Source organism: Wyeomyia smithii, chromosome 3 (assembly GCF_029784165.1).
Source record: "Wyeomyia smithii strain HCP4-BCI-WySm-NY-G18 chromosome 3, ASM2978416v1, whole genome shotgun sequence".
NCBI classification, from domain to species: domain Eukaryota; kingdom Metazoa; phylum Arthropoda; class Insecta; order Diptera; family Culicidae; genus Wyeomyia; species Wyeomyia smithii.
In genome coordinates this window covers 203,603,900-203,621,992 of record NC_073696.1, presented here as the reverse complement: position 1 = coordinate 203,621,992, position 18,093 = coordinate 203,603,900, and the positions used below count along the sequence as shown (strand labels likewise).

Below are 18,093 nucleotides of genomic sequence, written 5' to 3'. Positions count from 1 at the left end.
TCTTCTGAAAATTCTTGATTCTTGTATTTTCTGAAATCAAACCTTTAAAAAGCGTACCAAACTTTACGCAAGCAGCCATTCTACACCACAGAAAGATAAGGATTTTCAAAAGAAAAACTCCCCAAAAGACACAAAAATCCTATCTTGAATATTTGTTGGGATATTCGAGTTTCTATGGAATGAATATTGTAAAATGTGATAATCTTCAGTGTGGGCAACATTAAGTCAACTTTTCAACGAAAACGTCGTATAGCTAGGTTTTGATTTTTAGTTCCGACATGCAATGAATCAACTTTTCAAGTTCACAAATCAATGAAAATGTCATTCGATTATTTCAGCTTGATTATTTCGATTATTTCAGCTGTTTATTTACGCTATAAAAAAAAAACTAAGCGAACCTTTGCTGCTACATCCCGATTCGGAACTCGACCCTCTGTTTTATTTATACACAGACTTCGCAGCCGACTGATTAGTGTACAAGACAATTGCGGGGCTAGCGCTACGATCCTACTGACACTAACAGTCCCGAGCCGAGACTCGAACTCATGACGACTGGCTTGTTAGGCCAGCGTCGTACCTCGAGACCGTCTGTGAGACTCTATAAACTAATTATTATTTACATTATTCAAATAGTCATCAACAGATGCCTCAATCAAGTTGTTGTAATGTATACGATTTTTTTATGACACATCACGATGTTGAAGAATGTTTTCAACTGTATTTCAAACGCCCTCTGCTCTTGAATCGCCTTTACATGTTTTAATTTATAACTCTGCTTTATACGTTTGCAATTTTTCACTACACTTCAAAACAAAAATTGCAAACGTAACATAAACGTTAATTGCAAACTACACTTCACTTTCAAAATTTTGTTTACAACGTTTCGTTCAACTTGGTGGAGGAGACCGGCCTGATTCCAGATCGCAATGACCTCTGACGCAATAATAGCAATACTCTCGGAAATTGATATTTTATTATTTTTACGACGGAATCGGTAGAAACAAGAGGTATTGTTTAGATGGAAGATGTGTCAGTTAACTTCTTTCGGAAAGCGCCTGTTAAAATATCTTTTTTAACTGTAAGTCTGGACAGGGTGGCGACTACCGGGAAAAACCGGGAGAATCAGGGAATATCAGGGAATTAATTTTTCGATCAGGGGAATCAGGGAATATCAGGGAGTTTAAGAAGTCATCAGGGAAAATTTTATAGGCTTGGGATTTTTTTACGGAGTTAGTTCTGAATTAGATTTATTAACAAGTCATTAAGTAGTGCGCGCATTTTATGGTAATTACTACGCCTTTTTATAAAAACCAGTGGTTAGACGAGATTTTTTTTTTCGGTTTCTTGCAATTGCTTCCGAACTATTGACGCACCGCCTAACATCACCTGAGCAAGCTTTACTATCGCTATTGTCATATTCCAGTAACCAAAAATGGTGATTACTTTTTTGCAACCAATTAACAGAAGACTCAAAGATTTGCTCAATAGTTTGAGTGTGTTCATATCTCGAAATATAGTGAGTACAATTAAAGACGAAGTCACACGTTAATTTTATCAAATTTCTACCCCGAAATTATTACCAGCAGGATTGATTGAAACTAACTTAAATGAGACTGAATCTATCATTGAAATTTTTCAAAAGTATAAAAGCAGTTAAAGTTCTTGAGAAATTCTCAGAAACTGTTTTAAAATGATCATTTTGCCAAATCATGGAAAAATGCCAAAAGTACTCAAATTTTAAAACCGGATAACAAGCCGAGGTTTTAAGTTGTCAACCAATCAATTTATGATGATACGAGCTGATGAATCTGAAGGTTATTCAAGTGGAGCTGCTCTTCTTTACATAAAAAAAGCATTCGACAGTGTTTAGCCTGAAGGTTTGATTGCGAAATTGTTAATTTCTATGAAGTCATGAAGTTATGAAGTCAAGATTTTGAAACAATTATGCAACTGATCCAACCAAAATTTCAAAAACTTTGTTTCACTTTTGTCATCCAGTGTATTTTTATTTTCAATTTTATTAAACACTGTTTCTGAACAAAAAATATTTTTGTTCAAGTTTCAAGTTAGCAAAACCGAAGCTAAACTGTTCCAATTACTGGTGGGAATTTCAGCAGGAATCAGTTCAAGTCTGATCCTTTTTAGTAGGTTTAGGTGGAAAAACCTATGATAGTCGTAACTTAAATCAGTTTAAAATAAATTTGAATAATCAGGGAAAAAATTAGGAACATCAGGGAATATCAGGGAATTTATTTTTGGAAATTGAGTCGCCACCCTGCTGGACGACATCGTTCAGGCTTCAAGCAACGATAAATACTTGTTAATCTGCAGCGCCTATTAGGGTGACGGGGGTATTTTGGCCCACATGCATGTTTTGGCCCACCCGGTAACATTTTACGCATTTTATTTGATTATTTCAATGAATATTAGAAAACTTAGCATGCAACATTGAACATACTACACTATAATTTTCGGCGAAAAACTGGCTCTAGGTAGTGTTATTTTGGAATTAGTTCATACATATTCAAAGTCATAGCTGAGTCAACCCAAAGTCAAGAGGAAGTGGTAATACCTACAAGTCAACGTCCGGAAGCTATTGTAACAAATATGTATGCTTTTGAAACAATTCGTTGTTGTAGTAACATCAATAAAATGTCATAGAAACAGTTTGTATACCCTAACATGTTGGAAAAACAACAAACGCATGGTCGAAATATGTTTCCCTCTTTCTGAAGCGAACATATTTTGGCCATGCCAAGTTTTGACATCTCTTTGTTTACCGTTCGGCTGTTGCGCGTAAACAAAGAAGCAGCTTGTGACAATTTACAGGTAATTATTTCTTAATTTATCACATTTAACGATATGAAATTGGATGAGAATGCCTGTCAAACCGCTATAAGCCAAATCATTTCATTTTTAAATGCCTAAAATTTACAGAAAATCACAGCAGAAGGATGTTTTTCTCAAACCCACTATTTTTGCTTTAAAAATACCGATGATGATCTTAAATATAATTAGTCCGAACTATTTCCATACACGTCTCTAGATATAAAGGTGGGCCAAAGTAAAAATTTGGTGGACCAAAATATGTTTTTAGTACTTCGTAGAAATTTTGATATTCCTAGGATATTTTTCAATATTGTTGAACGTTGTATATTAAAATAGACTCTTAACTTTTAACAATGGTATATTAGAGTCGGTATTTATGTTGAAAACCTGTGTTTGTTTTTAATGAACTGTGCGAACACTTCCCAAAGCTGGCCAAAATACCCCCGTTACCCTATGTATATCGATACAGATTCAAACGAATAAGAATGGTTGACTAGATTTTGCACACACTGAAGATTTTCACATTTTACAATATTCTTTCCATAGTAAAACTCTAATAGCTGAACAACGATTCAAGACGGCTTTACATCGTCATGCGAAGGAAGGCGTGATCCCAGAGATTTTTCGCCTCAGAAAATCTCCCGGTGTCGACTAGGATTGAATCTAGCCACCAGTTGGGTTGGTTGTGAGTGGATCACGCCACCCCACAACCATCGACACCTATATCGGCGTTGGGATTCGAACTTAGGCGTCGAGTGTGGTTGGCGGAGACGTTACCAATCACGCTAGGCCCCCGCCCTATATTCGGGCTCGGTTTTACAGGATTTTTAAGTGGTAAAAAAATTTGAAAGAAAAAAAACGTGAAAAATATATTTTTTTTATAAAACTCAAACGTCGACTTAACATTTTCCGGAGTTGTCGCCATAAAAAAGTTTTTTTTTGTTACACCATAACCAACTTTTTCCGGTTGAGCCCCCAGACTATCTGACAAAACGTTATTTCGGGACACCCTAATGTGAGGGTATTGTTGGAAGATCTGAAGGATTAAAGAACTGAATAATTGGTTAACTTTATTCATACAATAGACTGATTCCCAGGAATTTCACTCTGAAAAATAAAATTCAAATAAGGTAGGTGAGCCAGTTATGGCAGGTGCACCAGTTATGGTTATATCGCATAAGAGCAAAAGTATCAGTTATGTCGATATACCATTTAAAATTCTATAGGCCATAACTGGTACTCCTCCCCTAGTCGAAATAAAAAAATTACCATCCGTATTCTGTACATGGCAACGAAGTTGATGTATTTAAAAAGTAATAAAAGTCAGGTTTCTCCACCCGACTAGAATGAAACTACGAAACAGAAAACTTATGAAGGTACCGGAAAAATTTAACGTGCCCGCTTTTAATATGAGACTATAAAGCTTAAAAAATACGTTGGCAGTCTGATGGAAATTGAGAGAGTAATCCTGCAAGCCTGTGATTTTCCGTGGTCCACCTATTTAATTTATATTTACCTAAATGTCAATATTAATTTTAATTCTACTGATGTAAGAATTTTGCGAATGTTCGAAGCAGCAAATTAAAAGTTAAGTAAAAATAAGGCTTTTTGATAACCTAGTCAGAAATTTGGTGATAAATTAGTTCAATGATTTATCTTATTTCTCAGTCAAATTAAAGAATTCATTAGGGTTAGGTTGAATTTTCAAGCAAAACGATACAATTTTTTGAGAATAATACTTCGAACTGCAAGCTGTAAAACAAAATGCAGTTTTTAACTGCCGTTGTAATCGCAGTCATCCTGAACAAAACATACTACTGAAGTCGACATCCACATATCCAAGTAAAAATTCAGTTTCACTTCGAACATGTCTTATTTTTAACTAAGCGCAATATAGCAGGACGTTATGTCCGGCAACTCAAATGCGCAACTCTCACTTCCGATTCGACCGTGAAAGTATCGGGAACAGAATTTATTCTTAGTATCGAAAAATGGTCCGAGTTACAGCTTACGTTCACACACCGGTGTACAACTACAGCCACAAATATCGGAACGTAAGTAAAACTTTCACCTTACTTCACCACCGATATTAACACTGTTCAACTAAACACCAGTTAGACAAAATGAGCAACGACGTGAAACAGTTTCTGGACGAATACGATCAGATAATTCTGCACAAGGATATCTACCGTGGAGTTTTCCACAGTTATTTGCGGGATATACGTGCTCAAATAAAAGTGCTACTACAAAAATTTGATGCCCAGCCGTACGATGACGGTCGAGCAAAGTCGGAGAAGGAATTATTCTGCTGTGGGGTAGGCATACTAAATTGTATCATTGATGAATCACTACAAATATGTGCCCACCCGTAGTTGGAGTTCCATGATGCTAGCGAATTAAGGAAGCACTACCGCGCTGTACACAATGGTCGCTTCGTTCGATACACTAATATACTTGAGGTAAGATACGCAGCCTTGAAAACAAGTCGCAACTAGCACTTGCGTACCTAACATCCTCCAAGCCGGATTACCCTTCAGAACTTATTCCAATACATAACTGTTTTACTCAAACTGAACTGAAAACTTTGCAGTTATTTTAAATCTATACAATTTCATTTCATTAAAAAATTTCTAATGTGCCATGTACGTGTTGGTAAATAAGTCAACTGTATGAACATTATCAATTGAAAGTACTGCGGTTTTTTTTTTTGGATTGAAAGGGTCAAATTGAAAACAATAGTGGGCCTCCGTCTGAGCAGAATAGATGAAAACGCCCTTTTCCAGATATTCTTATTCGAGCAAAGAAAAAAACTATCATATCTCTCCTTGAAAGCTTCGAATTCTAAAATAAGATCTATGTTGATCAGTGAAATATTTGCAACCGTGATGTGCAAAGTTTCTTTCGAAAGGAACATATTCTACCTTGATTGTTATGTCATTCGCAAATTCCTAAAATGATCAAATTCCAAAATTATCCAAAACTAATGCAACAATCTTTTTCGTCTTAAAAAATCTCTTCTAGCTGAAAGCCGCACTAGCTAAATTGGATCATATGCGTCATCGACTGAAAGAGTACATAACTTTTGGACAGGAATACACACTCAGTCTATTAATTGATTTGAAAAGAATGTTAAAAAAAATATCCAATTCTCTCAAATTTTAATAAAAAGCTAGCTGAAAATTCGAAAACATTTTTTGTATTCAGATTACCAATTTAAATTACCCTGAGCCAGTAGCCACACGAACTGTCAATCAACAGTAAAGTGCATCACCTTGCATTTTTCGCACTTTGCGGCGAACCGGAATTAAACGACGAACGCGGATCGTTCGATCTTCCTACTCGCACAGCTTCCTTCGAAGGGTGAGAGTTTGGTGCTCGCACAGTTCGAGTCTAGCTTCGTTCGTTCTCGACGTGTGGTAGCCACACTGGTCATTGCTCACAGAAAATCCACAATTTTCTGTAAGACCATTTATTTCTATTTGCCAGAGAAGATTTTAATTCCAAAATAGGTGGTATACTAAATTTGTGAAAATGCAAAGAATCGCTCAAAACAAAGATGTGAGTTTTTTTTAAATCAAAATAAGTATGTAATATAACATGACTATTCCCACATTTAGATTGAAAAGTTTATCGCAGAAACTAAGTATTTCTTGGATGAGTTCGACTCGATCATCAGCCACTGGGATTTGTCAGGAAATTTCTTTCTGCACTACTTGATCGAGATCCATGAGAGTGTGACGCAGCTCCTGGGAAAATTCACCACCCTTTCGCTAGACGGTGTAGGAGGGCGTCAACATGAAAACTTCTTTAATCTGCAATGCTGCGGGGTAAGTTTTGCAGGTTTAATGATAAAGTATCTTTGTTGATCATCACTGCATCTATATTTTTATATTATTAATACTCATGCATAACAAATTGAACGCCACAATAAAATTCTCAAAGTCTGAAGCTTTCGAGCTGTTTGGCATTGGCATTGAGTTTCCTGAAAATACTGCCAACTCAAAATCAATACAACCAGTGCTAAATATAATCTACCGGCTACCGAATAATCAACAACTAATGTCTACTTGGCTCTATCACATCTTACAGCAAGAATTTCACAGTGTCAAGGATCTGAGGCTGCACCATCATTCGTGTCGTCACAAGAAATCGGGTTTCGAGGAAACAGACAACTGTGAGGTAATGATTGTTAAACTTGTCTTTTTTTCTCTCGATCCTGTCTTACAAATAATACTCTTCTCTACCCACGAAGCTTAAATCGGCTTTAGTCAAACTTGCTTTCTTCAACCGAAGGGTGAACGAATATCTACAGTACGGAACATTTGCCGATCGTTATTTGTGTTTGTATCTGAAAAAGATTCTGAAAAAGATAACGATCACATTGGACACGTTCACACTGTAAGATCAACCTCATCCACGATTGGACAATTATAATTAACTGTAAAGTGTAAGATAAAATATGCATGCACGTGGCCAAAAAGCAAATGGATAGAATTGTATGTCGAACTCGTATTAAGTAAATAAAAGCTATTTCTAATAATATCTCAAATACATTTTAAAGCAGATATGTAATGTACTGATGACTGCCACACTTTCATCGGCTAAAAATGGCCGTCTAAAAACAATGCTTGCTCGAACTTTCATTTGACCTTCAATGTCTGAAGAAAGTTTAGTAGTCATTTTGAACTGAGACGGAAAGCAGGTGAAATGATCTTGGAAGACACAGTAAAATACTTGCGAAGCGCAAAAACTCCCGAGGATGTTGCCAACTGGAAACTGGTTTGTAAACGTCCGTCAGCGTATCTTTAGATAGTTTCGATGTTTCATGCCTTCTAGGTGTACAACTTCATTGTGGAAACAAAGTATTTTCTTGAGCACTACGACAGCATCGTCGAAACATGGGATCTATGCGATAAGGAATTTCTAATGCTGCTTTGGCAGCTAGAAGAATTACTGACGGAGTTATTGTACAAATATACCACAGTTTCAACGGAGTATCTGCGCCCGGTATCACTTCCCACGGTTGAGATCAAATGCTGCAATGTAAGTTTAGTTTCTAGTCGTAATCAACAGATGTAGCCAGTTAGCTAATCCGTTAAGGACCAGAGTCGCCAGCAGTAGATTACTTTTCTATTTGCGATAATTTTTTTGCTGGCGTTGGGATTCGCACCCAGATAACCTGCGTTGTTACAACTTCGCTAGGCCAACACCTCATAGAATACAAATATCAATTATTATTATTGTTACCTAATCAAAAGTTAAGGCATAACGAAATCTTCACATGTACACAGAACCAACTACTTCTGATCAGATTTTTTTGGTTTCACTATTTAACTACTCCATTTTACGTGGGCAGAAAAAAATTCATCGGTTCCAGGAGAAAATAGAAGCTCTCCATGTTTTTGAGAATTATGCGTAGATTAAGGGAATTCAAGTTTTCAGTATTCAGTATCAATGACTACGATAAAAGTAGGGTATATAGTCGCTGTAACTCACCCTCCCCCTATCCAACCGACAGCGACGGCTTTGATTCGTACACAGAAGAAAGTAAGAAAGAAAAGATAGAAATTCCTAATTGCGAAAGTAAACAAATCCTAACAATTAAAATTACAAATTCCTAACAGTGTTGAGAAGTCACCATTTGTGATTGGCCACACTAACTTATCATTTAGTAATAATTATTATAACTAACAAACCCCCCTTTGTAAAAAAGGATAAAAGTTGTTTGGAATGAAAATATGCGTAAAGAAAATGATGAGAAATAATAACTGGAGTTACACAACACTAACAGCCAGAGGTTCATTTATTAGCACTCAACAAAAGATCAACGCTTGAATTAGAAATGTTTATTATTTTGTTTACAGTCCAAAAGTTCAGGCATGTTTTTCTCTTCAAGTTAACATTTTTTTGTTCAAAGTTTTGAGTTTACCCCAATTAATTTTGATTTAATTTGGCTGATCTCCTTTAATTTACAGGGTGTCACCGTTTACATTTATGCCAGAAAGTAGAACAGATGATAATTTTTTCTCTGATTCTTTTTCATTAATATTAGTTCAGTTCAAAACTTTCGCCTTTGCATTTGATTACGGCCCGCAAACGCTTTTCAAAATTATCTCAAGCCGCACGCACGGCTTCGTATTTCTCCCCAGATCATCACCAAAAGGTTCTTGAAAGTGTCCAAAGTCTTATGTTACACTATATGTTTTTACCCGTTTGCTGTTTGTTTTTACCCTGTTTATGTGTCAGCATCCTCGGACCGTTTGATGGTCCTGTTCACAAAAAAACTGCTTAGATGCAGAAGTGACAACTTTCTTCTGATCTGTATGTTGCTCATTTCAGCAAATACAAAATCACGATTTGTTCTTTACTCGTTTCCATAGCAGTATTCCTCTGAAAAAAAAAGTGAAACACGGTGTCGCAATCAAAACAAACACAGCTGTTAAACAGGGTAGGATAGAGGAGACACTCAAATCTGTGTATCACTTTCACGGTGACACCCTGTATTTTAAATTGGTTAAACTGTGCATCATAAAAGCCAATTCTTTTAAAATATTCAAGGCTAGTAACGGACTCGGAGTGAACAAATTATGATCTCAGTGACTTTTTTCATTCAAATAGTGACTCAAAGTGAATAATATAGAGGTTTAAAACTCATTGTGCAACTTTAAATATTTTATTTGAAATATGTGTTCAGAACATATTTCATTTAAAATATGTATTTAGAACATAGAATGCGGAATGACTGGTTCTTGTAGAACAAATTGAAGTAAAATCTCTACCGTTAGTTCAAATCGATATGGTTGTAATTAGGTTCAGAAAAAAAATATGAATTTTATGAACATTGAAGAGAGGCAAATTGATTAGAAGTATCCTGATTTTCATGTAGTAAAACGGGAACGGAGTTTATTAAATAAAAGTAATGAGAGAGAACAACGTACAAGATAAAGTGTTTTCCTGCTATCATGAGCAATACCGCTTACCGTGCAATGCACGTGTTGTTTCAATAAATCGTTGTGTAGTTCATTTAATAGTCAGTTCGAGAACAACACTTGAATTGTTGTTTATCGCATAACATCATACTCTGGCACTCAAAAAAATTGACTTTTCGAAGTTCTCAAAAGTTTCATCTTCTCGAAACAAGTCCTCATGCCAAATTCCAACTTAATCGTGCCGTAGCCTCTTTCCCAGAACAACGCATAGTCACATAATTCCATTCCAAGGCCCGCATTTGACTAATGGGAGGCCCGAGGCAGATGTTTTCGTGGGACACTTCTTTCCTTAAAACATCTCGACGTAAGATTATTGCAAATTGTGAAGTGACTTTACGCTCCGGTGGAAGGTGAAGAGCAAAAAAGGGTCCTCATTTTGTTGCAATGTCTGGTCGAGGTTTAGCGAGGCATTTTCCCCCGTTGGCATACTCAAATCCGGGTCTGCTCATTCCATGTAACCTTCCGCTGCATAATTTGGAATGGTATATTCCTTTCGCCCGAATAAAGTGCGGATACAAGACGCCTTGTTTCTCGAGAGAGAAACAACGAAGGCCACTTGGCAGCAAAATAAGTAGGTGAAAGAGTAGTGAGAAAGTTTTCCTTTTTTTGTTAACCAGGTGACAAAGCAATTTGAAGGCTAGAAAAAGACGAAGTGATATCGGAAAGAGAATTGTTTCTCGCCGGGATTTCGGTAGGTTAGGTTTAAATTTGTTCAACAAAATCGATTTAGCAATAGACTTAGTTTTGGTCGGTAGTAAGCTTCGCCGCACGTACGGGAACTTGAGTATTAGAAGTCCCTGGCAAAGATGACTTAGTTTTTGGAATCTGACTTCCGGAAGTCGTGCCTCAAAGTGATCAAAGTTTTAAATTTTCGATATCGAAACATTTTTTTAATGCCAAATTTCTAAGAAATCCATGGTCATCGGTTGTCTCTAAGTTTCTTTTTATATCAACTTTCACGAAGTCAGAAAGTTTTTAACCTGAAAGACTCTCCCTGAAGGTCATTTTTTCAAAGTCGAAAAAAATTATTGAAAACACCAGATCTCGAAGTTTCATGAATTTCTAAAGACATTTGGTTTGAAAAAAAATGTGCCTTTTTTATCGATGAAAATTGTGAAACTTTGACCGCTTTGAGTGGCGCCTCCAAAGTCCGATTGAGCTGGATGTTTGCATTAAAAAAAAAATACCCATACCACAAAACGACATATTCAACTCATAGGAATATCTATGCAAAGTTTCAGCCAGACACAAATACAATACAAAGGGTTCTGGGCATTGACAGTCTTCCATCAATCACGTCAATCATGGCAAACAACACCAGTCGATCTCGGAAAATATAGTATAATTTAAAAAGTTGATGCAATACGATTTCTTACATTAGTTAACAGTTACGGCACCTTTTTCAAATGTTATTGCTATTTACAGATTTTGTTCGAAAAATCATCCCAACTGTTCCGCCATTACTACACAGTACATCATACTCCAGCCCGATTGAATGATGTGCGCTACTGTGAGGTAAAACTATAATTACTAACCTTAGCATCGTACTACATCATGTGATTTTAGATGAAAGCGGGTCTTTTGAAGCTGGATTTCTACCGTCGCAGCGTGAAGTATTACCTCGAATTTGGCAACTGGGCCGATCACGTGCTGTGTCTGTATCTTAAGCGCATATACAAAAAACTAAATCACACTCTTGATCCGTTTCGTGAATCGTAAATTATTTTAATGATAAATGAAAAATAAAATTATTTGTAATTATAAATTTTTGTCTGTTATAAATGTTTCAATGAGGAACTGGATTCTTCAAAAGTAACATACATAGGTTCTTATTATAAAGTCGAAAGTAGAGTAATTATTTACCATCACTATTTTTTCCGTCATAGTCATACTCTTCCATTAAACTCCTAATCCTTTTCATCTCTTTTAATAATATTGGAATGTCACTACGATTGATGTTAACAGCGTGGGTGGTTCGTTGAGGAACTCCGTTGATGATTTCATTTTTAATTCCGATTTGAAGTTGAATGCAATCAATCGTATTTTCCGGTGTGCTACTCGTGACTGCTTCCAGCTCATTGATTGTCAAGCTAGACTGACATAGTCTAGCTCGGATCTGAGTGAGATAGTCGTCTAGCACTCGACACATAACGATAGTATGCTCCTTTGGTAATCCTAACTGCTGCAATTCAGTACCAAATACTGAACTTTCGGTGTTGAAGCGAGAAGCACTTACCAGCAGAAATCGGATACACGCAAATGCAGCCTTTGGAGTGTCCATCGTGCCCTTTGATATACCAAAAATTGTACGAACGTCGTCTTCCTGCGATTAAATTGCATCATCATGAATATAACTATTCTTCTTTTGGAAGTGATTGTCAATTACTGGTACTTCCTCCCCCAAAAAGCATTTGGTAGCACATTCAGCCGCCGTCTGCAATTGATGTGAACTCAGTACTGCCAAATTGGAATGGATCTCAGCCAGTACCCAATCCGGGCAGTCGCCATCGCCACAGAAGCGAAATTTCTAAAAAAAAAAAAAAAACAATGTTTAATCATAGCAGGCCAAAATCTAGGTATTAGCATTAACTAGAATATAGGGTATTACTGCCGAAGGTTTCGCATTAATAACTGCTGTAGAAAACTGCTGCCGAAGTAGTCCGATACCCTACTATTTGTGCATATTTTTGTTCGAATATGTGATGATTATACTGGAAATCGTGTTGAAAATAATATAAATTCTTGATAATAGATTCATATGAAAGAGCATTGGCTTATCCTGCGAAAAAACTAGATAAAAGCAAGGTATTTCAATACACTGTTATTCAATTTTCCTGAAATTCTATTTATTGTGAGAAAATGCCATAAAAAGTTTATTTAGAAATTTTAATTCACATAATAAATTTACGTTCACGTCACTCACCTCGATTTAATACAATTAAATCAAATTATAAAGCACCCTATCAATAGTTTAATGAAGAATGCTCGAGTACTTGTGAACATCTTTTTCAGAACCAAGCAGTGTTAAATTGAAAACGGTTGAAATTTATCACAGCTATTAAGACTCGTGCAACGACAGCCACTATCCATCAATTAGATACAGTTCAGTTGTTCGTTTGCATGCCATTAAAGGTGTAGCCTTTTGGAGTATGACGCCACGCACAAAACTTTTCATCTTTGCGCGTAGTCCATTTTTACCTCCCACAGCTTTCACCCCATCCTGTCAACAGAGTCGATGGTCTAAATGAGAGAAATAAGATGTACACTGCGTGACTTGATCTCAAACACTTCCAGGTCGACAAACATTCAAATGAACCATATCAATGAACGATTTAATAGGACCGAACGGAGTGAAACGACGTCATACATTTGGTGAATTTCGAATTTTTCTTGCATGAACACTTTTTCATCGAAACTAACAGGCACGTGATGCAGCTTTCAATGGGATTACAAAAATATTTTCTCAAAAAATTAAAGCGAGCGACTTTTTGGTGTTAGTAATAACGACACATTAACAGTAGTCGTTTTGCTCCAACTAACTCTTAAATGATACCAAAGTGATAAGTTTTCACGTTTTAAAGAAAATGTAAGCACGAAAGCATCACTACAATATTGGGCATTTTGAAACTGGACAAATCGGAAAAGCATAACAGTCCTATTTGAAATTTAGGTATTTCAAAATTTGGATTTTTCATTAATACATAGTATAGAAGACATGTCAAGATGTAGCACAAAGTTGAGACTATCTCGTAGATACACACTTTTCGACAAATGCGACTCTTTTGCGATCATACCGTGAAAATAACAGTGAAGGTGCTCAATGTATTACGATGAAGCAGTAACCAACGGTTTCCTTCTTCTGTCACAAAGAATTGCGCCATCAGCCAAAAGTGTCTTCACTCTGGCTTATAAAAGGGATTCGTGGCGACTCCAGTTAAACTAGTGGACATCTGACAGCGGCTCGATGGATATGAGCGCTGCGTTTAAATTTAATCTCAGTATTTAGGACATATTGCTTCACAATGGCAATCGTGTTACATCTGGCCCTATCGCTATTAGCGGCAGTTACCGAATGTAGCTGTGTACAACTAGACTCAAGTGATTACAGGCTGAACGATATTCTCGATGGCTGTGAGTGGATTACCAAAAGAAATGTGGTCTACGACATGTTGTTGAACCGTTATCGCAGTTACGCAATACACAACTTTTTCCAGCTGGACGATATTTGTGCAGTATATGAATGGAATAAAAATCTGAAAAACGCGGGAACTAGTGAACAAAATGGATCGGATGAGAGCAAAGAAAAATGTAAGAAGAAAGTAAATTTTCCTGAATGTGTCCAGTCCTGAATTTGTCACAATCATCTTAAAATGACGGCTCAAATAATATTAAAATTCCACGATGTGAAAATAGTTGATCATATAAACACCTGAAATTTCCATTTGATTGCGAACTTTTTTATGACAGATATTCTAATGCCTCAAATTTTATGGACCTATTCAAAAAATGGCAAAACATTATAATGTATAATATATTGGAAAAATAGTGGTTTCAGTTTAAAAGATATCAACAGAAAAAGGCCATTTTGGATAATGTTTTAATCCAGAAATCAATAGTGAGATTTGAAAAACATAAAATATTTTTTGCAGGTACTATAGTACTTTTCTCATGGAGTTACTTTGTTGTTTACTTTTATTACATTAACAAGAAAATGCCTAAATGAGATATTTCATATTTTTGCTAATTTCGAGAAATCACTAGTGATGATATATGAAGAATCAATTTGTATTTCTATCGAAACTGAACAGCTGTGCAAAGTCCAATCAAAATTCAGTTACAAGTTCAAAAAAAGAGTTCTTGTATTTTATCATTGTGTTGCTCTGTTGTTAATCTTTTGCACACTAAAAAAGAGTAAGATAATAAAATCGTATCCACATCAGAACTACCTAATTGCGTTTATGATTTTGCTCATGCTGCTCAACATCGAATTTATAATGGTTCTTCGGCAAGAAAGACAACAAATTAGACTGTCGATCGCGTAGACTTTTCAACGAACTTGTGATAAACCAGTTTCTTATTATTGCTCAATCTTCAAACACAGTCAAAATTTTAGATTAGCATCATACCTCGATAACAACTGTGAAGTTGTTTTATTTCAAAGGGTAAATTTAACGGAAAATATTTTTTGGCACTCTAGGTGGTATTTTATGCTCGAAGGAAAGATTTTAATTCGATTCTATAAACTACTAAATTCACAACACAGATTCAACTGAAACCCTCAAACAAAGTAAAAAAGATAAAGCTCAAGAAACGAGAAGAAACAAGTATGATCTGATGGCGAAATGTGACTTTCCAAAATTTATTTTGGGTCATTTTGAACTTCTGCAGCTAATCGTAGCTGTTTCATTTTTTTTTTCAATTGTTCTGTAGAGATAGTGGTATTGAGCCATCTCGTCCAGCACAAATTTGCTAAACTATAATAATATAACTTCATCATGGACGGAAAAACCATTCCAAGAATTCCGAACAGAAAACCATGCGCCTCCGTATATTCGTTAAAGACCAATAAAAAGTTGCCTTGATATAAAAACGTATTAGTAGGCCAATAAACGTACGTAAAGATTTCAATAAGTAATTTATTTCTTTGCTTATCTTCAACTTAATTGCCAATGCAAAAGTATATATAGCATAGAAGGTTGTCAGCATAGATTTAAATCGAGTTTTACCTTTTCTTATTAGATGTACCTTTTATGAAAAGTATTGATATTAAAAAGGCGCCGATTAGTGCTGTTCTGCAAAAACCAATTCCTCATTCGGTAAGTCTAATATTCTGCTGAACACATCATTGATCAGATGAGGACAAAATAACCATCTGCGAAAATGAATGACAGCTGCTCGTAACATTTTACAAGTATCAGTTAAAGGAATAAAACTAAACCGTTGCACACCTGCTTTTGTTCCTAGTTGATTTCAGTCATCCTAATTATTTTAAGACTTATTATTTTATTTTCTGGTAATCATCGGCTACGGTTTATTCTGCAGAATAATACAACCTACTATCCAGAAAGTTGAATATTCGGTAGAGTTCGGTTCGATTTTGGCTGTCAGTAGATCAAAATCTTCAGTGCATCTCACATTAATATTGATGCTTTTTTCAGTGACCGAGGGTGATCCACACAGTCAGGAGCAAACTGCAGAAATCACTTCCCCGGAGGATCACATTGATGAGAAGATTAATTCCTCCTGTGGTAGAAGTGCAAAAGAAACTTACCTTTGCTTATCAAACATTTTGGAAGATCCGGTGTTGGATGCGATGATTCTAGACAACCTAGAACTAATATGTGACCCTAGACATTCATCCCACAGTCACATAAAAAAGCGAAACTCCAAGTACGTCTCGAAGCAAAAATTCCACTCATGGGGCGGTAAACGACAAGTAAGCAATGTTGTCGTTCCCTGGAACGGGAAGCAGCCCGAGAGCCCCCCATTCTTCTCATGGGCTGGTAAACGGCAAGATGGTACAGTCTTTTTCCCGTGGGGCGGCAAACGTAGTATTAGCAACGGACGAATCCAACGACAGCCGAAAGTCGTCATTCGAAATCCTTTCCATGCTTGGGGTGGAAAGCGTAACCAGCATACCGAGACACGTTTGTAAACCATATGTACTATGGTACTTTGTTTCTTCTGTCGGTGGTGCAGTGACAGTGAATCCCGTGAGAGTTAGAGCGAATCATTAAATTATTCTGTATTTTCTTGCAATAAATATATGATAAGTTGCCAGTGCATGTGCCAGTTTCATCCATAAAATTATGAATAAACAATAAAAGTGAAAGTATTAGTATTTCTTAAAAGTTGAGAAAGTTAAACTTGTAACGATTCTGTGTTGTTTCAGCTGTTATGTTACTTAGGAAAGCGCACCTCTCAAAATTTCATGATGAGTGAAAGGAGCGAAATGGGCAGATGATTTTTTGTATTAGCTATTTAGGTAGGTAGTTGTTTTTGAATTATCCTAAATCGTCAAAGGCTAACTCCAAGTTTAGCTCTTATTGAACAATTTATCTATAACTAATCCTTTAACTCGATTTTATTCATACCTAAATAATAAACTGGTGTTCTGCGCTTCAAAAATTCACGAGTTAACATATCAAAATGTTATTGAAAACATTCACGCCGACATTCAACAGTTCATTTGCAGTCGTCCAACGATTATTTGTTTTAAATCGAGGTAATTTTATTGAATTTTTTTTACACTTACCATAGCTATAGGTTTTTGTTACTATTTTTAAGAGATGGTAAACATTAAATATTTAAAAGTTTTACTTAAGCCAACACAAGAAACAAAATCTAATTTGAATCTTCATTAAATTTATTATCTAAACAAACAATAACAAGAGTTGGGCAGTAATCTATATCGATCCATCCAGCATATCGATAATTTCTGAAATGGAAATTTAATGAGCAATTAAAATGACTGTTTGGCTGACAGCTGGCGCTGCAGTAAATGATGATGATTTGTAGGAGCATTTTAACAAAAACACCATATCAAGAAGACTGGGAGCTCTGTCTGAGAATGAGCGACAGTTTTGGCAGCGCAGTCTTTTGAGTAGAAGTGGAACTGACGCATGCTAGTGTGTGTGCTGGCGATACAATACAAACCGAACATACGCACATTCTGTCTTCGCAGCGATGTAATTACCAGCACTTTAATAACAAACTTCCACCTTTATTAGATGGAGTGCGCTGTTTGATTTGACGCTTGTCATTTGTATGGGATCGATCCAGAGATGCCAGTCTTCTTGATATGATGTTTTTGATTTTAGCCTATCAAGATTCTATTTGCAGTGACTTATCACGAGTTTACGTCGCGGGAAACTTTATATATTTAGATTTTTCCACTGGTAGATTTTAACTAAAAAAATGCAATTTCAACACGATATGTACCCACCAACTTCTGTAAAAACATAACCTCAAATTGAGAACGAAGCCGGATCTCATATATTTTCTATTTCATATGTACTTTTTTAACAGTAATCAGTCTACTAGAACCTATAAAACTCGTGCGGAGCAAAGAGAAAAGATGTTCAGTGTTCATAGCGTTACTCTGGATGACACAGCGCCACTCTAGTTATATATAGGCACTCTATCCGTACCCGCTGAATTTACGTACGAATGTGTTAGTGCCACTCGTTGAGGAAAAAATAAACAAATCGTTGTTTCGTTTGCAATGTTATGTTTTCAGCAGCTGGACAAATATTCAGCTGAATTATATGTTTCA

The 18,093-nt window shown here is 36.1% G+C and overlaps 3 protein-coding genes across 6 annotated transcripts; 2 read left to right on the top strand and 1 right to left on the bottom strand.

Moving 5' to 3' along the window:
* The first annotated feature begins 4,725 nt into the window (after positions 1 to 4,725).
* LOC129731939 (uncharacterized) lies at positions 4,726 to 11,584 on the top strand. 4 transcript variants are annotated; one of them, XM_055692334.1, is made up of 8 exons: positions 6,117 to 6,387; positions 6,447 to 6,656; positions 6,919 to 7,008; positions 7,082 to 7,325; positions 7,391 to 7,608; positions 7,666 to 7,872; positions 11,244 to 11,333; positions 11,385 to 11,584. In XM_055692334.1, exons 5-8 carry the CDS (start codon positions 7,537 to 7,539, stop codon positions 11,535 to 11,537), a joined length of 522 nt encoding a protein of 173 aa, XP_055548309.1. In that variant the 5' UTR covers positions 6,117 to 6,387; positions 6,447 to 6,656; positions 6,919 to 7,008; positions 7,082 to 7,325; positions 7,391 to 7,536; the 3' UTR covers positions 11,538 to 11,584. The 4 variants fall into 4 exon arrangements, 2 of the variants coding, with proteins under 2 accessions (XP_055548309.1, XP_055548308.1); XR_008729123.1 differs by lacking the exons at positions 7,391 to 7,608; positions 7,666 to 7,872; positions 11,244 to 11,333; positions 11,385 to 11,584 and adding exons at positions 4,726 to 4,883; positions 4,944 to 5,144; positions 5,202 to 5,288 and having other exon boundaries at positions 5,851 to 6,387; positions 7,082 to 7,378; XR_008729124.1 differs by lacking the exons at positions 7,666 to 7,872; positions 11,244 to 11,333; positions 11,385 to 11,584 and having other exon boundaries at positions 6,001 to 6,387; positions 7,394 to 7,534.
* A 60-nt stretch (positions 11,585 to 11,644) lies between these two features.
* Positions 11,645 to 17,224, bottom strand: LOC129731938 (COMM domain-containing protein 4). The gene is made up of 3 exons (XM_055692332.1): positions 17,074 to 17,224; positions 12,205 to 12,345; positions 11,645 to 12,141 (listed from the first exon to the last, which is right to left on the bottom strand). Exons 1-3 carry the CDS (start codon positions 17,074 to 17,076, stop codon positions 11,674 to 11,676), a joined length of 612 nt encoding a protein of 203 aa, XP_055548307.1. The 5' UTR covers positions 17,077 to 17,224; the 3' UTR covers positions 11,645 to 11,673.
* Positions 13,752 to 16,640, top strand: LOC129731937 (leucokinins-like). Its single transcript, XM_055692331.1, has 2 exons — positions 13,752 to 14,126; positions 15,977 to 16,640. Exons 1-2 carry the CDS (start codon positions 13,841 to 13,843, stop codon positions 16,471 to 16,473), a joined length of 783 nt encoding a protein of 260 aa, XP_055548306.1. The 5' UTR covers positions 13,752 to 13,840; the 3' UTR covers positions 16,474 to 16,640.
* Positions 17,225 to 18,093: the final 869 nt, after the last annotated feature.